At 38.1% G+C, this 21,074-nt stretch overlaps 1 protein-coding gene across 2 annotated transcripts in view; it reads left to right on the top strand.

Annotated features, from left to right (window-relative positions):
* Window positions 1–21,074, top strand: part of LOC128029012 (roundabout homolog 1) — a 236,621-nt gene that overhangs the window by 10,448 nt on the left and 205,099 nt on the right. For both annotated transcript variants that reach the window (XM_052616455.1, XM_052616456.1), the window contains exon 2: window positions 9,336–9,472. In XM_052616455.1, the coding sequence (XP_052472415.1) occupies window positions 9,379–9,472 (94 nt within the window). In that variant the 5' untranslated portion in view covers window positions 9,336–9,378. The remainder of the gene's footprint in view (window positions 1–9,335; window positions 9,473–21,074) is intronic.

Here is a 21,074-nt window from a genome sequence, read left to right as displayed (position 1 = left end):
ATCAGTGCTGAGAAATGAATTGAGGAAAAAAAAAGAGATCAAAATTGATTTTTAAAATGGGAATTTAAGTGACAAATATATTAACTGAAAAACACAGTTGGCCAGACGAAAACATGTTAGCTTCAACTAAATATAAAATGAAAAGTTTATCCAAAGTGAAAGTTCTGTCACCATTTATTCACCGTCATGTCATTCCAAACCTGTGTGATTGTGTTTTGCTGAATATTCACACAACCAAAACATAAGTGAGACTAGAAAATTTACCAAAGAAGCAGCCATGCTGCACACTACATTTTTAAGTCTTCTGAAGCCATTCAATATCTTTATTCAAGGAGCAGACCAGAATTGAACCTGTAAACATGGCATATTGTATAATAATTGACATCAAACTGGTGATGTGTCTGCTTATGCCAAGTATTCCAAGTGAACCTCTCCATTAGTGTTCTATACAGAAGAAAGAACATCATACACTTCAAAATAAAGGTTTGTGTTTTCACAGTGATGGCATATAAGAACCATTTTGGGTTCCTAAAAGAGCCTTCCAGTGAACACTACTTCTTAGAAGAACCATGGTTTTCTTTCTTTTTAATAATTTAAGGAATCTTTTTTTCACTATGAGGCTTAAGGTTTGCTTTGGAAGCATCAGTTTCAACAACAAAATTATTTTCAAGAGTGTCTAGGTGAATTAAGGATGAAAGTATTTTCATTATTGATTCAACTTTTCATTTCTTTTCAGTTTTCAAGCCACTTTTTAAAATCTGATCATGTTATAAATACATTTTTGAAATGCTGTTCACACTTCACTCGCACCTAGACATAATTCATGTACAACAAATGATCTCAAAAAGAGGAAAAAAGTCCATGTGTAGGCTCAAATATCCTTTGACCTCTGCTTCCACATCTTCTCCCATTCTAATTGGGTTTTCTTGGACCTTCTCCATGATCCAAACCTCGCAGTGCAACTTCATACAAGTCTTATTATTATTATCAAAAGCGCTTTGAAATCTATTCATAAAAATCACACAGCCACATGAAAGACCAGTATCTCATACAAATAATTTCAATATACAATAGAGAATGACTTGAAGCGTGCATTTTTATTGCCTGCTCTTGACTTCCAGCATTTCGTTTGACTCCAGCTCATCATGGCCTTCTCAAAAAAGCAGTCACATCCACAGCGGTCTCCTCTGATTAATCTACGAATCCTGAAAGCGCATTAAGATGTGATTCATTTCCCACACAAATGCGGCGAGTTCCACACTCTCTTGGCTCAATAACCTGCAACTAATAAGCCAATTTATGATAATATACCATCGGTGAACACAGGCGGAAACTTAATTTTGCCCTTGGAGTGAAATAACGAGAGTTCAGGTGTGACTGCAGGCTTTGTTTATGATCGCAGATATGCAAATGATGCTGTTGTGTTTTCCTTTGTATTATTGCTCATCAGGAACAATTATGTGGGACACTAGAATGGCCAAGTACCCTCTTCATCTCTCAGGTGTTTTTAATGAGGATGCAACCCTTGATCTGATAGAGAGCATTTGATTTGGGAAAGGGCTGTTGAAATGTTTCAAGCTGTCTGCGAGCTGGCAAATGGGCGTTTTAAAAATGGATATCACATTTTTTTTTAAGCCAAAAAGCAAAGTAAAAAGAAAAAGCCAAATTGTTATGTTCTCTATTAGTGTATAACCGCTTGAATAATTGTGTTTGTCGACTGTACATCAGCTTTCTAATTAGCTGAGGCTTATGGGAGGTGTAATCTAAATATCTATTGTTATTAAAATGCATTATCTTTAATTTAGCTTGTGTGATACTGCTTACTGATACCGATAGTGCAGTGTCATTTATTTGTGAATAATCTGGTGAATTCATCTGAGGAGCTGAGCAAATCAGTCTGTCTGAGTTAATTATGGTGTACGAATGATATGTTTAATTGTCGGAGCTGAGTTATTCGCTGTGAGATTTCCCTCAGGATTTAGAAACGGTCCTGCCATCAGAGCGCTGGGTTCAGCTCTGGCAATCAAGCTAAATTTACTGACAACCAAAGACTTTACATTCATAGAAGTGTCTGTTAGGAATATTATGGCATTCAGCGTGTTAACGTAGTCTGACGAATGAAGCCTGGTTAAGAATAGTCCAGCCAAAATGTTGGACTTTTCTTCTTCAGTGAAACACAAAAGGAGATATTTTGCATAATTTTCATGTTACGCGTTTTCAAAAGCTTAAAAACACTTTTACACTGTGACTCTACATTTTAGGCCTCCAGGTCTTCGTAAAACTATCGTATGAAGTCAGAAAACTTAGAATGTAGCGCACAAATCACATAGACTACTTTTCTATCTGTTTTTTTTTCATTGTTTTAGAGTCTATGACCATCATTTTTCACTTTAATGGAAAAAAGCAGATTGAACATTCTGCTAAACATTCATTCAAACATTGCCGAACTGAATTGTGGATCCGTCTGCAACGTGCGTAGGTGTTGAAAATCTATCAACTTTTCAAGCGCCAGTGGAGAAGTCAGCCAATCAGATCGCCTTATGCAAATAGCTCAGCTCAAGTGTTAACCAATTGCCGTCTAATGTAATGTTGTCACTATGAGGATCGCATCAGTTCCAAGCTCAGACACGCACTCCGTTAGAGTTTCATGGATGAAAATGTATACTGGTTGTGAAGGTAAATAAATTAATTTCTTGCAAAAACTTAAAAACAGTGGCTTATAATATCTTTAGATCTTTTGCTTTAGCTTTGCTCATTTTGATGCTCAAGCACATCTTTTGATAATGCAGTTACTATCAAATCACTAAATAATGGGAAACACACAAATCTTTATTTTATTATTATTATTTTCTTCCAGCATTAAATCTCTTAGAAACAGGAACTTCTAGAACTTACAGACTGAAAACTATTTTAAAAATCCTAAATTATTTTTTGATGATTCCTAGTATTCCTCACACCTTACAGTGAACTTTGTTTCAACTATGACAGCTAAAGTTAACAAGTCATGTATGTATTTTTAGTGACAGTCACTTGTTATAAATCATAACATGTCATCCTCCGGTGAGTGCCGGCATGCCTGTGACATCCCGAGTGTTTTCGTAGCGGGACGGTGACAAGTACCAGTGCAGAACAATGACAAGTGGCATTTAGGGATGTGTTTGCAGCGCACTACTCTGGTAATTAACATCGTGCAACCTCCGTGCTTACAAAGCATCGCTCTTAATTAGAGTTATGATTGCAGTAGGGCAAAACCGGCGATCCTTGCTCAGGATAATGACTGCTACAGTCAGAGTGGCAGAAGCTTTATTGTTTGCACGCTGGACTTCTGACATCTGGGATACAAAGCGGCACAATAGAAAGCTAGCATTCTTTGTTCTTTCTCTTGCTGATCCAATCAGAACAGGCAAATAGAGCCCAGGTCGTCTTTCCCATAATGCATCTGTCTATAACTCATAAGAATGATAACGACAGTTATCAGTTGTAAAAAGTTGTTTCCATTTATTTTTGCAAGTTTATGTCTCACAATTCAGAATTGCACCTTTCCCCCCTTACAATTCAAAAGTTATATTTCACCATTCTCACTTTTTTCTCATAATTCTAAGAGAGACTGACTTTTTTTTTACATCGAACATAATTTTTTTTTTTACTTTTTTTTTTTTTACATCGAACAATTTTGAGTTTATATCTCGCTGTTTTTACTTTTTTTCTGAGTTTACCTTGCATTTCTGTTGTTTTTATCCACCATTGACATTTCCATGGCTTTAAAGTTTGAAAATAGCATTAAATGTTGTTTCTGGAGTTTTTAGGCAAATGAATTGTCCAGTAACGTCTGTCTTGATGGAGGACAGCTCTTAATTCTGTCATGATTCCCCCATCCTCCTTCTTGGCAGACAGTTGGGACTAATTCATCAAATTTAGCTCGCAGACTGGGGGGCCCATGGTTTTCCTCTTCTCCCTGCAGGATATAATCAGCTTTTAATTTCTCCACGAGCCTGCAGACCAAAAGACGGATAACTACGGTTGGTCCCTTCGGTGACTGGGCCTGTCTGCCTCCTTGTTGGCCAGGAATGCTCTGTTGCTTTTGCAGAAAATTAATCGTAATTTTGGCTCGGCCTGCAGTTTCTAATAAGAGGCTTGCATGCACAGACACTGTCAAGTCTTAAGCATAATTTCCCCAAACGTTTCCACCAGGGATACCCAGCGTGTCTTGTTACCCAGGCTTAACAAATCTTTTGAATAAATGTTGTGCTATAAATATATATGAAGAGGTTGATGGTTTTTCCTGTTCATGGTCGATTTCGGTAAACGTAAGCAAGATGGATTATGTTGACTATGCTTTTCATACTATTCTGGACCTTGACAGTGTATTTTACTTGGCAGTCTATGTGATAGTCACAAGCCTCCTGGTTTTCATACAAAATATCTTAAATTGTGTTCCAAAGATGAACAAATCTTTTATGGATTTGGAACGACATGAGAGTAAGTGATAAATGACCAAATTTTATTTTTGGGGTGGACAATCCCAAAATGAAAAATCCCTCTCATCCCTTGGAAAAGTAATAGCACACCTTTTCTGAACAAGATGCACAATTCATGTCCTCAGCACCGTTACACTTGCCAAAGTGATAGGGATTTGTTCAAAGTACAAGGAAAATATATGCTTGCCTTAGCAAAAACCCAGAGAATTTTAAAAATGTTTCCATAGTTTGAACCCAAGTGAAAGCTCTCTCAGCCAGGTTGATATCTCCGACCTTGGTTTTGTAAGCAAAGGCCTGTCACCGTGTTGGGTTGCACTCAAGATTCATAGCGCATTGCCCTTCTTCCATCTTTCTCTGCACAGCCCTGCAAGAGTGTGAGAAATGGGTGCTTGAGAACGAGAACGAGTGTGCGTGTGCTCGCATAGCTTGTGCAAGCACATCATGATTAGTGTGTGCTCTCCTGCTGGCCGACAGGAGCTAATATACACTGAGAGGAACAGACGGTGTGGCGTTCCTGCAAAGCGAAGCCGCAGGTTAATCCTTTTATTGTAATGAAGTGGCAGAAATATTAATGCACTGTAAACACAGGACGTTTAAACCCTGTCCGTCATCTTTATGAGGGCGGAGCTGCGTGGAGAAAGCCGAACGGCGCCATCCATAACAAACATGACATTGACTCTGCAAAACAGCTGAGCAGTCACTTAAAGAGATTGTCCTAACGTCTGCGGCAAAGCCTCGTTCTTTCCTTTTCCATTGCTTGCTCACTTGACTGCATTCACACAATGGATACCGACGGTGTGTTTGTAGTATGTAATGAAGCCTGCTATCCGAATTCGTCTATTCAACAGCTTCTGAGGGGCAATTTTGCCAGAAGACTAGTTGTGGCACATGATTCAGCAGCTCTAGCGCAGAAGCTTCTCCCCCTCCTCCAAACTCATCTCCATGCTCCGCGAGCTTCACTGGCCTCACATGCTGATAACGGATTACAATAATCAAAAAGCTGAATGTCTGAGCATGAAATTGTGTTTGTTCGAACAGTTTGATATTTATTCAGAGGGCTTGTTGGAGAGTGCGCATGGAAATTGAATGCCAGCATAATGTTTAAGACTTTTACTGCATCGTACCACTGTGAGTTAGAGCATTTTTCAAACATATTAATGGATGTTAGAGATTTTATTGATGAAATACATTAAAAACAATATGTTATAGTATAGTTGAGAGTGGATGGGGAAACAGTAAATGGCCCTTGTTGCTTGTTTCAGATTTGGGCAAAAATAAAACATTTTGAATGTGACTTGAAATTGGATCGGCCCGACCCAACAAGATTTGGACTTTCCAAAAAGAATTTACTAAATTTAAATTCAAAATGATTTAACAGTCTTTCTTGTAATTTATTTTTCTTTCCCAATTTTGTGGAAAGATCTGGGAAAGCATTTGTTATTTTTCCACTGTTTCCACATTGTTCCACTGTTATTTGTCTATCTGATTGGCTGAACAATCATACATCATACAATCCTTTTTGTTGATGCTGGTGGTGCAGAAATGTCAGATTACCCATTAAATTACCTTTATCTTAAATAGCTCAATTCAAATTTAGTAATATTAAAGGCATTCTCAACGAAAGTGTCCAGACCTGCTTATGTTGAAGTATTTGTGTTTGCCTCCAGGCCATGGCTTCTCTATGTGATTAAATGCTGCCCAGTCTAAACAACCTGCTTTCAAATTAATGAACAGGGAGGAGGAAAGGCCAGTGGAAATGCAGTGCTGGAGGTTTTACTGAAAAGCCTGGAAATCATGAACAATAGGCGAATATGTGTTTACTCACTATCCTGGCTGTAGTCCCGGGGGACAGCATCTGCGTTGTCCAGATAGTGCACAGTGTAGCTCTAAAGCGTGAACAAGAAATGAATACGTAAGCGTGCCGCTATAGAATGCTTTGCTCCTTATGGCTTGCATTGCACACTCCTGTCGGCGCATTGCATTATTCCCTTAACAACGTCTCGGTCAGGCTAATTGAACCACCAGCCACCTTCCCAATAAGAACACCAGTCCATTGGGAAAAGCCAGCTCTAGGCAAAGATAATGATTGTGATATTGTGCATCTCTGTTTCCTTTCCATTTGGACCATAATGGAAATGGAGGATGATTTAGATTTTTAACAATCGCAGACCACTTTGTTATTCATCTGCTTTGTTCGCTCTTTCCTTCCCCTCCCCAGCTCTCGTAGCATCTGGCTCCCTGGGCTGAAGTTACAGGGAGCTCCTAGGCTAGAAATTGGAAGATGAAAGGGGAGAGATTAAGCTGAAAGGAACAGTGGGTGTTGTCAGAGGTAATCTGAAGTGCATTTGATTTCTCAGAGCCCTCTGAACACTTTCCTGCAATAATTTATTGGCTATATGCCTCCACCTTTAACACGCCAGACGCCCCTCATGAGATGTGAAGAGACCTATTCATGTGGAAATGGTGTCATGTCATGTTGGAAATGAAAGCAGTGTGTAAAGGAAATGACAGTTTAGTCGGTGTCTGCCAAACCTCAAAACAGTACATGGAGGGTCGGGGTGGCTTCTGACTTTGTTCACGTCACCCACTATGACAAAAGAAACTCCAGAAGCAGAAGAAAAAGAGATGGGGACACCAAAAGAGCTGCTATTTCTCTCAGAAAGCACTTGTTGTGCATTTGTTAAAACTGAAATGTCTTCATCTATTTCTTGTTGTACCTTTTTTTGATTTTTTCCCCCATTCAAATACAGAGTTTTACTGTGAGTCGGTGAGGTTTGGGCCTGGTTGTGGACTTATTTATTTATATTTTGGTTAACTCTTTCTATAAGTGTTGGTCCACAGCGATCTGTTGTCCAGATGACAGATGGAGGACTCATTCAGGCTGGAATTTGACACGGCATCTTTCTCAGAAATGTTTCAGAATTTACCTCTACTTTTCACATTTGCACACATGTACATACATGTCTTGCTCATAAATAAGTATGTGTTTGCAAAGATAAACTGGAGAAAAGGGTAGAAAACTGATTTTTGTAGGCTCAGGTCTGTTTGTTGCTGATTGGCCCAATCTATGTGCATGTAATTTGGAAAGAGGATGTCCTACACATTCATCTTCCATTATCTTCAATGGTTAAATTCATTAATCAACAGAATTGAATAATTACTCTTAGCCGTCTCCTCTGCCTGAACTCATTGGTGCAGGGTGTCAGATGAGGAGGCCATCTTGGTTTGGCGCACCTCCTCTGACCCGCCGACAGTGGCATCTCACCGCTGGTAATTGGGTGTTTATCTGATCGCTTGTGAAAGACGCTTTTGGCTGCTTATCTGACACAATTATCTGGAAGAATTCAATCCGACCCTCCTGTGTCCACCACAGAATACTTGGAGGAAGCGGACCTGAGTGTTTAATGAATGAAAGAACCCCAAGAGCTGAAAAATAAATGCAACTCGCACTCGACCGTCCGGTTTGTAGTGAATGCGTCTGTCATCATGGCATGCAAATTATGCAATTGCTAGGCACAATAATTCTATCAGGCTGCCAGAACACTAGGGAAATAAGAGATGATAATGTACGATTGTGACAATGAGACGGCCGGTTGCTCCAATCAGATAGTGGAGCTCTAGACTGCTGTTTCAGCTCTGTGGCCAGGAAACGGTCCATTTGGAGACAGGGAGAATGTTTACTGTACGTCCTATGATAAGAGTAGAATAAAGCCTTTCCGTCAACAAGATTACTCTGTCTACTACAAACAAGACATCATAGTTAAAGAGAATTATGAAGTGTTTTAGAAAAATATAGATGTCTGTAAATAGACTTTCAATATTTACCTTTGCAATTTTATATATATTAATTTTATATTAATATAAAATTGTAAATGAATTATTTTATTTTATTATTTTTTTATTTTATTTTACATGTAGCAAGTTGATTTGGTTTGTGCAAAGTCATTTCATATTTCTGGATCAGTTGTGTTTTGTCATGCGTTCTCTCATCAGATATAAAAAATATTATTGCATCCAAAGGATGTGATGCTTACTCTTTGATTTTGGGTTTCAGATCGGTCTAGGCTGGCATGCAATCTCAGTGCATTTGTATTCTGCAGATGGTTGTTTAGCATTACCCACAAATTAATTTTGAACCAACAGGCAATATTCATACTGGGCAAGAGATTTCATATAAGTCTTGAGCATTGATCCACATAAGTTTGGTACATGAGAGAATAGGTTTTTAATCTTTCAGTCTTCTGTATCACAAAATTCACCTCTTTAAATCTGATTGTCTTTTGACACCAGTCCTCAATAACTACATTTTCTGTTTTGATGTAATGCATCTGTATTAAGCAAAATCTGAATAATAAAATAAAATAAAATTATATGTATAATTGACCACCAACCAGTGTTGTTTTTGTATCATTGATATGCTTTTATGTTTTTGTTATTTTGAAATAGATTTTTTTTATATTTTCTGTTTTCACTTTAAGTTTATTTAAAAGTGTTATTAATTTTGTTGTTTTTGTCATGCTCTTTTTGTTACTAATATACCAACATTTTTTTTTGTGTGTATTCATTATTTATAAATGTTAATTATTTTAGTCCTTAAAGTTAAACTAAATGAAAATGTAATTTTGTTTTGTATTAATTCAGTTAAATGTAAATTCGGAAAAAGAATTCAGTGACATTATTTTAAGTAAAAATATATATATATTTCTATAGCTTTAGTCAACTACAACAGCCTTGCAACTAGATATTTTATGTGAAACTGAGTCAATGAATCACTGAATTATTGATTATCTCATCTAAAAATGCATTAACAGAAGTTTTCAGCATTTAATTCCTTTGATTTTCTCTTTCTCTGTCTAGATTTAACTTGGAGACATCCAGGGATGCCAGCTCTGTAAGAATCATGCAGGTCACATGGTCAGGTATCACAGTCCTCATCATTTCCATCTTGTTGCAGTTTGTCCAGTCAGAGCTGTCGGAAGGTCCTTTGGTTCCAGGTAAGCGTGCATGAGCCCTGTGTTTTGTGATTTTATTCCCAGATTCTGATGTGGATTCCCAGGTTATTCCCAAGCTACTTGGAACAGACACATAAGCCTAATAATTGCATCTGAACTCTGAAAAAAAAAATACAAAAATAACAGTTGTTTTTTTGGGAACACAGAAATATCCTGACTTTATATTCTGCAGTGCAGGCTTATGTGCTTTTTCTATGTGGCTCTGGTGTGTTTTTCCACTTCGTCTGTACTTCCAGTCGAATGATGAACTGTCTGTTTGTGTGATGGACACCATTCAAGGGATTGTCAGATCAACTGGTTCTCTATTTCAGGTGAATGATGAATAATGTTAAATGAAAGGAGGAATTCAAGATAAACGACAGACATCAGTCAGGAGTGAGTGACTGCTGTGTGACTGTGTTCCTTTATCATGGGTTTAAGAATTGAAGCGGATATATTAACTTGTATGAGTCACATTTGAACTGCTGAGCTTTTAAAGGGACAGTTCACCCCAAAATCATTTACGTAGCCTCATGTTGTACCGAACCCACGTGACTTTCTTAATTTAGAGGAAGGTTCTTTTTTTGTCCTGGCTGTTCTTATATTGAAAGTGAACTTGAAATTGCAATAAAAATTGGATACTCCAATTTGACTTTTGGAGACAAATAAACCACTTCTATTGTGAATTTAGGAGATAGACAGTTCTAATTCTCCATTATACTGTACACTACTGTTTGAAAGTTTAGGGTCTGAACGATTTTATAAAATTATTTATTTATTTTAAAATGTCTCTTATACTCACCAAAGCTGCATTTATCTGATCAAAAATACAGTAATTATTTTAAAATATTACTATTTAATTGTACAGTTTTGTGTTGTAATATACTTAAAAATGTAATTTATTCCTGTGATCACATTGTGTGATCAAAGAAAAAAAAAATCCACGTGGGTTTGAAATTACATGAAGGTGAATAAACTAAGACAATTATAAATAGTCATTGTATGGGTGAACTATTCCTCTAAAGCTTTTTTCATCTCGTACACCTTAACCTAAGGACACCTGAGTGAGGGTGTCATCAGTTTTTGCATCACTGGCAGCATATTGTTTGTTCCATGTAAAGCGTAGTTTATTTGTGCAGTTCATCGTGACCGACTTCTGCAACAAGCACTTTTTGGTCCTCTGTATCATCATTTATAGCCTTTTCTTTCCTAATTCACATCAGCCCGGATGATATCTCCCCAAATCTCCCTGTTATTTAACCATTTTCCTCTTTATTGCTACACACTCCTGTCCAGTATGATTCCTTCTCCTCACTTGTTTACCTTCCCTCCTTCTCATCTCCCTCCGATCCCTCTCCTTTCACCATATTCCTTTGCCTGCTGCTTTAGAAACAATTTACTTGTCAGCTCAGTCTGTTGGTGCGCGTCTCTCTGGGTTTAATGTTCTTTTCTGGTGTGCTGTTGGAGGCGGCTGTAATTTCAGTCGCGAGCAGGCGTGCGGTGATGCCTTTTGCTCGCTGCGAGCCTGTACTGATAGCTGGAGCCCGATATAGCAGCGTTAATGAACAGGGCTGAGCGAGGCGCATCCTGCCTGAAGTCCAATTCACTCCACCTGATGCGCAGGAACCGCCGCTGAGCTGTAAACAGATGCTGGAGCCCAACAATGAGCAGAGTGCAGCTGAGCGTGATGGGTTGCATTCTGCAACCACCTGACAATCTCAGAGTTTCATTGTTGAAACTGGTTCGTGTTGTTATAGCTGTAGGCTAGATAAAGATGCACATTTACGCACCAGTGTTGCTTTTCTATACACAGCTGTAGTCTTTTAATTTCTCTTATCTCTTTGCAGATTTATTTTGAGATAATGACTGTCTAGCTGTACATTATCTCTTATATATAGGTTTGTAAGCTATTTTTATACATATCTATAATATCTATGAGAAACTGAGAAAAAGGGGCCTTGAAGGAGGATTAAAAACACACAAGTGGACTATGTGTCATTGCTAGATATCTGACCGAATGTATAACACAGCAGATTTGGTAGCTGTGCATCATGGGATCAGGCACTTGAAGGAGAAGACTTGAAGGCATCCCTCACGCGTTGCTGACAGAAGCACTTTGGTCTGCATATGTTCCGTTGCCCTGCCACACCAGGACGCTACGTCAGTGTCCTACCCTCTGTGATTAAATATGTAGTTAATACAGCGCTATAAGATTATTGAATTACACCACAGCCGCTGTGACCTTTTTTGAAATTACAGGGTCAATTGTGCGAGACGACCGCAGCACTTTATAACAGGTGCCGGCTGGAACACAGCCTGAAGGAGAATACATTTTCACCGCTGATGACCGGCTCATACTCTCTGAATGCCACTGGAACATTTAATAGCAACAATATCACAGCGGCACTTTCCTGTTTATCACTATTTATTGCCATATCATAATATTCCCTATATTTACACTTTATCACTATATAGCTCCCACATGGGCCTTTCACCCAAGACTGAAGGGTCTTTTTCCTTATTCTTAAGGTAAAATGCAACTGTTACAACTTTACCTAACGTTTTTTTATATTTATATGTATTTAAAAGAAAAATAAGTGAATTGTGACCAGATTTGAACCTGTATTGCCGACACAAGCACCATGGCTCAATGCATTAGAAGTGTTTTGTTTTACACCCATCTCTAATATTTTATAATGGTCACTGTTTTAGTTTTAGCTCATTTCAGCCATTTCTAACCTCTTTAAATAATGTTTGTCGATGTTTTGTTCCTGTTCCTGTTTTTACCCTAGCAAACCATTTTCCCCTGAGGGTTGTGTAAACCAATCACCTCAAAGAAGAAGCCGAGTTTGTCCGATTTCATCCAAGCCATCATCTCCACTTGTTCAGATCCACCATTCACCTAAATGATGTGCAATTTAACCGGTAATGTCCACTCTTGGCACACGGCGCAGGAAAGCTTTTTAGCAATGAGACGGGTACAAATCACAGCACTGAGGGAACGCTTCTCGCAAATGCCCTCACCTCTGAAGAAGAGCAGTTCAACATGACTTTGCACAGCACTTTGCAAATTGCCTTGTAATTGTGTTTGTTTGAAGAATGTTGATTTCAGGGCCATATTTTCATTTCTTTTGTAGTCGGAGACGGGGCTATTTTTGAAACACTGGATTGGACCGGGGTTGAAATAGATAAATACAGAGGGAACAAACAGAAAATTCTACGAAAGTCATTTAGTGCTGAAATACTAAGCAAGCGCCTCTGTAATTTAGTGAGGAAAACATCTGATATTGAAAATATTTACAGGTTGTCAGGTTTATTTGGAAAGTTCTGTGTTTTGCACGATAAAGCAACAAGTAAGGAAAGCTTTCCTTCCCGTGTAAATAAGAACATTTAGTTTAGTGAGTTCACTAAATAGTTGAGGTATTCAAACTGCTGTATTTTAGTTCAGAAAGCATGCTTTCTGACTCAAATGATTCGCAATCCCCATAACTGACTCAAATGATTCGCGATCCCGCTACGAACTCCCGAACTGATTCAAATGATTCGCGATCCCCATAACTGACTCAAATGATTCGCGAACCCGCTTTGAACTCCCAAACTGACTCAAATGATTCGCGATCCCCATAAATGACTCAATTGATTCGCGATTCCGCTCCGAACTCCCAAACTGACTCAAATGATTCGCGATCCCGCTAGGAACTCCCGAACTGATTCAAATGGTTTGCGATCCCAAAACTGACTCAAATGATTCGCGAACCCGCTCCGAACTCCCGAACTGATTCAAATGGTTTGCGATCCCCAGGCTGACTCAAATGATTCGCGAACCCGCTTTGAACTCCCAAACTGACTCAAATGATTCGCGATCCTGCTACGAACTCCCGAACTGATTCAAATGGTTTGCGATCCCCAGGGGCGGATTTAGACATTTTGGGGCCCAAGGCAAACACAGACATGGGGCCCTCTACATCTCTTGTTTCCCTCCTTTTGTCAATCCTTATTTTAAAAAAAAAAAAACCCTTCTTGTTACTTCTCTTCAGCAGTCTTCACACAGCAATGATGTATAGACATCTGGAGTTGTATCTGTAAGAAAAAAAGAAGAAAAATAAAAAGGATAAATTCTATCCTTGCTCTGAACTGGGCCTCTCTGCACTATTAAGCAGCGTTCTTTGTCAGTGAGATGTTTTGGCCAGAGTGCTTGGTCATCTTCAAGTTCAAGTGTAACACATTGGTCAGAATAGCCGTGTTTCCACTACCGAGCTAGGACCGGGCGTGCTAGTGCGTGCCAGGGCCAGTTGCGTTTCCACTGTCACTTCCGGGGCTTGATCTTGCCTCGCCGGGGCTTCCTCGGGGCCAACGGCCAGGGTTTTTTGGCCCGACGAAAACCTTGAGCCAAAGCGGGCCAGCTGGGGCTAGAGGAGGGGTTACGAACAAAGGCGGAGTTTCTCCGTGTCTAGAGAGCGTCAGCGTGGATCATTTCAGAAAGATAACAACTTTAACAGCAGCATTAACGACGTTTTAAAATAAGTTGAGCTCAAAACTCACTCTTAGTTCGCAGCAAGTGTTTGCTTGATCCGATGTGGATTATAATCACTAAACAAGGCAGAAATATTTATAAGCGATGTAAAAGACTATGCTCGATAAACATTAACGTTACACAGTAAACATGTTAAATATGACCGCTTGGAGAAATCAGACGTCAGCTTCTTATTCACAATTGTGTATTTATTAAGTAACATTTTATCTGTCGTCTCGTTTCAAGAGTTTAGCTCCACGTTGCATATCATCAAAATATAATAACGATTTTTGTTCGGGAGCTTTTATAAAAATAGAGAGTCTGCGCCGAGGATCATTTCAGAAAGATAACAGCTTTAACACCAGCATTAAACACTTTTTTTTTTTAAATAAGTTGAGCTCAAAACTCTCTTTCAGTCAGCAGCGAGTGTTTGAAATAACTTGATCCAATGTGGACCATACAAGGCAGAAATATTTACAAGCGATGAAAAAGATATGCACGCTAAACATATTACCATAGTAAACATGGTAAAATATGACCGCTTGAAGAAATCAGACGTCAGCTTCTTATTCTCTATCACAATCGTGTATTAAGTAACTTATATTATCTGTCACAAGCCTCGTCTCGAGAGTTTATCTCACGTTGCCTATCATAAAAGAATATAGCCTAATAATGTTTTTTGTTCGGGAGCTTTTATAAAAATAGAGATATTATCATTAATTCTAAATATGACGGCTATACTGTGGCCAATAAACAGAAACAGACTCGACTGAATAAGCAGGCTATTTTCATAAGCGTTAAAAATAAATAAATAAATAAAATAGAAATAAGTGTATTTATGTGTGATTAATTTTGAGTCCTGATAAATTAAATAAATTCTATAGATAAAACATCGATGATTTTGAATTTGAATATATAACAAAGCATGCAAACAAACAAACTTTTAAGCCCTGGCTCGCACTGGGCCGACAGTGGAAATGCGGCTAGTGACTGCTAGTACTCATTACTCATCAATTTTCCTAAAAACTTTTTGCTTTCCTCCTGTTTCTTCCTTTTTTCAGCACCGCTTGGGTAGCTTCGCTTCATTTTTACTGTCAACACTCTCTCTCTGTACACTCTGTCTATCACTGCCAATCACTTCTTCTTCGTCAGTTTTTTGGCGCATTACAGCCTTGTCACTTTCGCAGATGCGCAGTAAGTGAAATAATGGAATAGTCCAATGTAGTGAGGTGGGGGGGGGGCCTCCTGTCTGCGACACTAATGATTTGATGCCATTTTTCGCAAATGGAGTTTTAGAAATATATATTTTGCACGAAGTAAAAGAAAAAAAAAAAAATCTTTAAGCAAGTTAATGGGGCATTTTGGGGGCCCCTAGGTAGCTCGGGGCCCAAGGCAATTGCCGACCTTTGCCTAATGGTAAAGTCCGCCCCTGGCGATCCCCAAACTGACTCAAATGATTCGCGAACCCGCTTTGAACTCCCAAACTGATTCAAATGATTCGCAATCACCAAACTGACTCAAATGATTCGCGAATCCGCTTTGAACTCCCGAACTGATTCAAATTATTTGCGATCCCCAAACTCTAATAATTTACAAAGTATTAATATACTGTAATATTTTTGTTGTTGTTGTTGTTGTTGCTATAAAAACAGACTTAAGCCATCAATAGCCTTTAAATGGCTTAAAATGCATTATATAAAAAAATAATGAGGCAATAGTGATTGGTTAATAATAACACTGTTAAAAAACATAATGTAGGCAAATACAAAATGAACAATTTATTTACATGTTATAACAAATGCCATGTGATTGCTGCTGTTACACTTACAGGACAATCAGATCCTTGTTTAGGCTACTGACCAAACATTTCATTCAAATATTCTCTTAATCTTTTATTAAATTTTAAATTTAAACTTAAATTTTTGGCAACCTTTTTGCTATAGATGACACAGGCTTTATAATTTCTTCAACAAAAAACGTGCATATCACAACCCTTACAAAAATAAACCATGGTTTTATCATAGTAAAACTGCTTAGTTTCCTTGGGAAGTCGTTGCCTAATGGTTAGAGGGTTGGACTCCCAATCGAAGGGTTGTGGGTTCTAGTCTCGGGCCGGACGGAATTGTGGGTGGGGGGAGTGCATGTACAGCTCTCTCTCCACCTTCAATACCATGACTTAGGTGCCCTTGAGCAAGGCATCGAACCCCCAACTGCTCCCCGGGCGCTGCAGCATAAATGTCTGCCCACTGCTCCGGGTGTGTGCTCACAGTGTGTGTGTGTGTGTTCACTGCTCTGTGTGTGTGCATTTCGGATGGGTTAAATGCAGAGCACAAATTCTGAGTATGGGTCACCATACTTGGCTGAATGTCACTTCACTTCACTTCACTTTTGCATGATTTCTGAATGAGTCGTCATAAAGTTATAGCCACAGGTAAATGTCAAGAGCTACAATTGTAATTTGTAAATAATACAATTTATTCATTTAGTTTTTTATTTGATTAAAGTTATTTTTTCACCCCCATAGTAGTTTTTTTTTCCATCATCATATTTGAGGAAGGGGGGCACAACCCTAAATCCTGCTTATGGGAACCCTTAAGGTGTTGTTATACACATCTCTGAATGTGTGCTCTACTACACACACACACACACACACACACACTGAAGCACACATGGTGTTTTCAGCTCTTCACTATATTGATGCATGATGTATGCTACACATGTGCTACACATATCTCAGTGTGCTATGAGAGGATTTCACCATTTCATTTGATAAAACTATTTGTGCCTATAATGTTTATTTATTAATTATTATTGTCAGCTAATAAAACCTATGCTTCAGGCACCATATTCATATAACATCTAAGGCTAAACCTAGCTCTTGACTGGTTGAGTTAGATGATGATTAACACTAAACAGTAGAAAATCAGTTGAGTCTCCCCAGCTGGAAATGGCTGTTAAAATCTTGTGTTTCTTATAATAAATTGACATATTGATAACACTGAACCTTTTATAATGCTTTTAATTACATGTCGATGCATACTGCATGCATTAGTGAGTGTGGTGGTGCTTATGGGGTATGGTCACTTATTCCTTATATGTTTGTAATGTTTGTTATAACTGTTTCAAATGCAAGACATTGATTGCATGAGATTAAGTTTGTAAATGATAGCCTGTATCCTTTTTTAGTGTGCACATATACTATTTATCATCAAACTGTGATAACTGTGACTAAATTCAGTATATATACGTCTGCCATATGTTGCCACCCCTCAAAAATTCCTGCCCCCTTCTCGCCACCCTATCAATATTTTTCTAGATCCGCCCCTGATAAAGGATAAAATATCATCTTATGATGCTTGAGTTAGAGACATGCATTTAATGTCAAAGGCCTTTATGATCTATATTTATTGAACGATATGGACTATAGATTAGGATTGTGTAGTGCCATGTCTATGTCATAGTTAAGTAATACCCAAGGGTTTTTGAAATACTCACCAGTCTTGACAGGAATGTACCTTAAGGTCAACACAACATGGACATGCTAACCTTAGCAGGAGCAGGAAAGCAACCTAACAGTGCCAGACTCATGCAGTTATCTCTCTTTGAGAACCAGTGAGTTCACAGGCTTTACTGTAATTGAGAAAAGGATAAAAAGATGGAGGAATATGAGCCGTCGTTGTGTTTTAAAGTGCTGACAGAACAAACATTTAGAGCCTACACACTGGAGTTATCTTGGGAAATCCTAATAATTTTCTAGATAATCAAGAAAGATGCCTCGTATGCATTTGCTCCTGGAATTCAATTTTGTTTGCAATCGGCTGAGGAAATCTGAAGCAGAAAACATATTTTTACAGATTCAGCGTTGATAAAACATTGGTAATATATTATTTTTATGATCTCATACATACAAATGACACCAACTGGGGATATATACATAAAAATGACAATATCCAACACAGTTCAATTTGTTGGTTAATATTTGTATAACAATACAAATTACTGACTATCACATGAAACAGAAATGGGTGTGTTGTTGCTTAATTGTTAGCCTTTTGAATATTTACTTGCTATACTCCTTAAAGTGGACAACACTGTGGTACACTAATGTTCAAAAGTCAGTTTTTTTTTATTTATAAATTACTATTATTATTCAGCAAAGATGCTATTAATTGATCAAAAGTGATACATTGTTACAAAATATTTCCATTTCAAATAAATGCTGATCATTTGGACTTTCTAATCATCAAACAATCCTGAAATCGGACTGTTTGATGAATAGAAAAAATCACAGTTTTCACGAAAATATTAAGCAGCACAACTTTGTTCAAGATTGATAATGATAAGAAATGGCTGATGAAAATTCTGTATTGTCATCACAAGAATAAATTGTGTATTAAAAATATATAATAGTTAAAGTAAAATAAATATTTCACAATAGTAATCAGCTTTTACTGTTTTTTTGATCAAATAAAATACAGTCTTGAGACTTGTTTTCTTCCCTTGGGTTGATTCCTGTTTGCATGTTACATGTTCATTCATTCACACAGGTTCCTTCAAATTAAAATTGATGTTTTTAAGTTCTTTTGGAATAATTGGTTATGGGACTGCTTTATCCATCCATGCTTTTCCCCCCATTTGCAGTTTGGTCTGTCAAGCATTTGATGAAAATCCTTTTTGGATGTGATATGACACATATCAGCCAAAAGCAGCAGCCACTCACTCATCTCGCTATGGAAGCTGATATTCAGCCATCACAATTTTTCTCTTTTCCATCTCTCCATCGACGTACACCCTGCGTCTCTGTCAGCTCCCAGCAGGCTCTCTGCGGAGCGATGATGACTTATTCCTTGTAGCATTTGTTGTGTCTACAGAAATGATGCCCCCGTTAAATCGCCACAAGTGAACGGTTTGCGACCGTACTCAAAATATCAAAGCAAAGTGATGAAAATCTCCTCGTTTAACTTCTCAGCTTCTGCAAAACGGTCTTGCCAAGCCAGTGTGAGTTAGCTACATATGTCTACTGATAATATCAGAAAATAGAGCATGCATTGTTGATTTGAAAGTCTCTGCCGTGGTTTATCTGTCATTGTTGTCAGAGCTTTCAAAAGTAATATATTTAAAGGGACAGTTCATCCAAAAATGACCCTTCTGTCATCATTTACTCACCCTCATGAGCTTTCAAGCTTCAAAAGGAATGCAAAAGTATAATAAAAGTGGTCCATACAACTTGTGCACTGTTCTGAAGTTCATTTGTGAGTGAATTAATCCTTAAAATCTTTTTTTTGTCTTCCATCAAACCTCACCCGCTGAAAACAAAGGACGGACAGGTTAGACAGGACTCTGTGATAGGAAATCCATGAGGCTACGTGCCAGGGTGGGAAATGAGATTCCCTGTCTTTCCAAACCATACATCCTCATCCAAGTATCATGTTTGAGAACTTTTATGCCTATTTATTTTGAGAGAGATGTGGGTGTTCGGTTTCTGTCATCTCTGCAGATTTAGTTTGTGTGTGTGCTGTGATTTGCGATTTTCTGAAGAGGCCCACATCCTTGATGCCACCTGCTGTTTCCCAGCATGCATTCATCCTTCTGCGCATCTGAAAGACTCTATGGAATATGAGAGAGAGCTTGGAAATGCACAGAATTTTTATTACCCTGATGCAAAGACCTGCATGAATTTCCATGCTTGTTTAGGATGGTTATGCTGGTTGGTGGACAAACATAGTTATTTTTGTCGATTTGATTTTAATATTTTTTTAAAGAACATTCTAGCAACTTTATCTACTGGATAAAGACTTCAAGACTGTCAAGATCCACAATGACAAAAAGTGGTCCATGTACTTTATTCCAAGTCTTTTAAATTAAGCATTAAATGAGGAACACTAATTATTGGTCGCTGATTATCTTCTCCAGTAGATTGTTAATTAATCATTCTTTGAGTTGGATCTTTTCAGTGAATCAGTTGATTCAGTTCACTGCTTTTTGGGGATTTTTTTCATTGTTTATTTTACCATTATTGATCTAAGATTTTTTATTAAGTGTTCTTTTTTTTTTTTTTTTTTTACAAAATTTGCAGAATTCTAACTGCTGTATTTTTGTGTTTATTTTGTTTTTATTCTGAGTTTATGTAAATGTGAATATAGTCTTAGATGCTGACATGACAATAAAAAAACATTACTGTTACTACATGAATTCGACATCCACTTTTCTCCTTCACTATGGTGAAGAGCGACAAGAAGAAAAAATGTCATACTTTCTTAATTATTGGTTTTATTGATTAAGCAGGAAGTCCACCACCGCCTGGTCATGTGATCGTGTAGTTATAGAGTCTTTTCCCATTAGCTGCTGAGTGAAGCACATTGATCCCTCTGCGAGGGGATTCATGAATATGTAGTGGTCTTAGCAAGGCTTGGTGTGGCCTCTTTTTTTAAAGTGCGGCATTTAGCACTGCTTTTGAAAGAATCAAATGATGCCAGTTTCCATTTCTACCCGTCTTTCTCTTCCTCTCCCAGGTGAGATATTAAAGATGATCTCCGATTTGGCAGCTCTCTTTCTTTTTAAAAGAGAAGCCATTTCAATCCTTTCATTTGTCAATCACAGCTCCGCCACGTCTGGGCCAGGAAATAATTGTCCGCGTCTCTCCTCTTCCCTGGAGTGGCCGAGCGCTTTTGCATGAGAAAAGAGAGCAAGCAGAGGAGGAGGAACGGAGAGGTGAGGCTGGAATAGATGCACGGCTGCATTGTTTTCAGGACTCGATTTATGTTTACTATGCCAGGAGAGTCTCGGTCCGCCGAGGCAATCAGTGAGAGTGTCTCCTTACATTTACAGGAGGGTTTCTGTGTGTGATGCTGAAGTTTCTCTCACTTCAACACAATAGCTGTTAGATTTCACCTCCTATCTTAGCTGCTATTCTCTTTCAATTCATTATTGTTTAAATAAAGACGAATATCAGTGATCTAGTTAAACTGTGCAAATAAAAAATGCCATAATTTGATTAATTTTAGTATTCAGTACACCCATTCTGTCATCATTTACTCAACTTCAGTTTGTTCCAAACCTGTATGATTTTCTTTCTTCGGTTGAATGTGAAAT

Source organism: Carassius gibelio, chromosome A15, assembly GCF_023724105.1.
Source record: "Carassius gibelio isolate Cgi1373 ecotype wild population from Czech Republic chromosome A15, carGib1.2-hapl.c, whole genome shotgun sequence".
NCBI lineage: Eukaryota > Metazoa > Chordata > Actinopteri > Cypriniformes > Cyprinidae > Carassius > Carassius gibelio.
The sequence above is the reverse complement of the archived record's forward strand: the minus strand, read 5'-3'. Positions and strand labels throughout refer to the sequence as shown.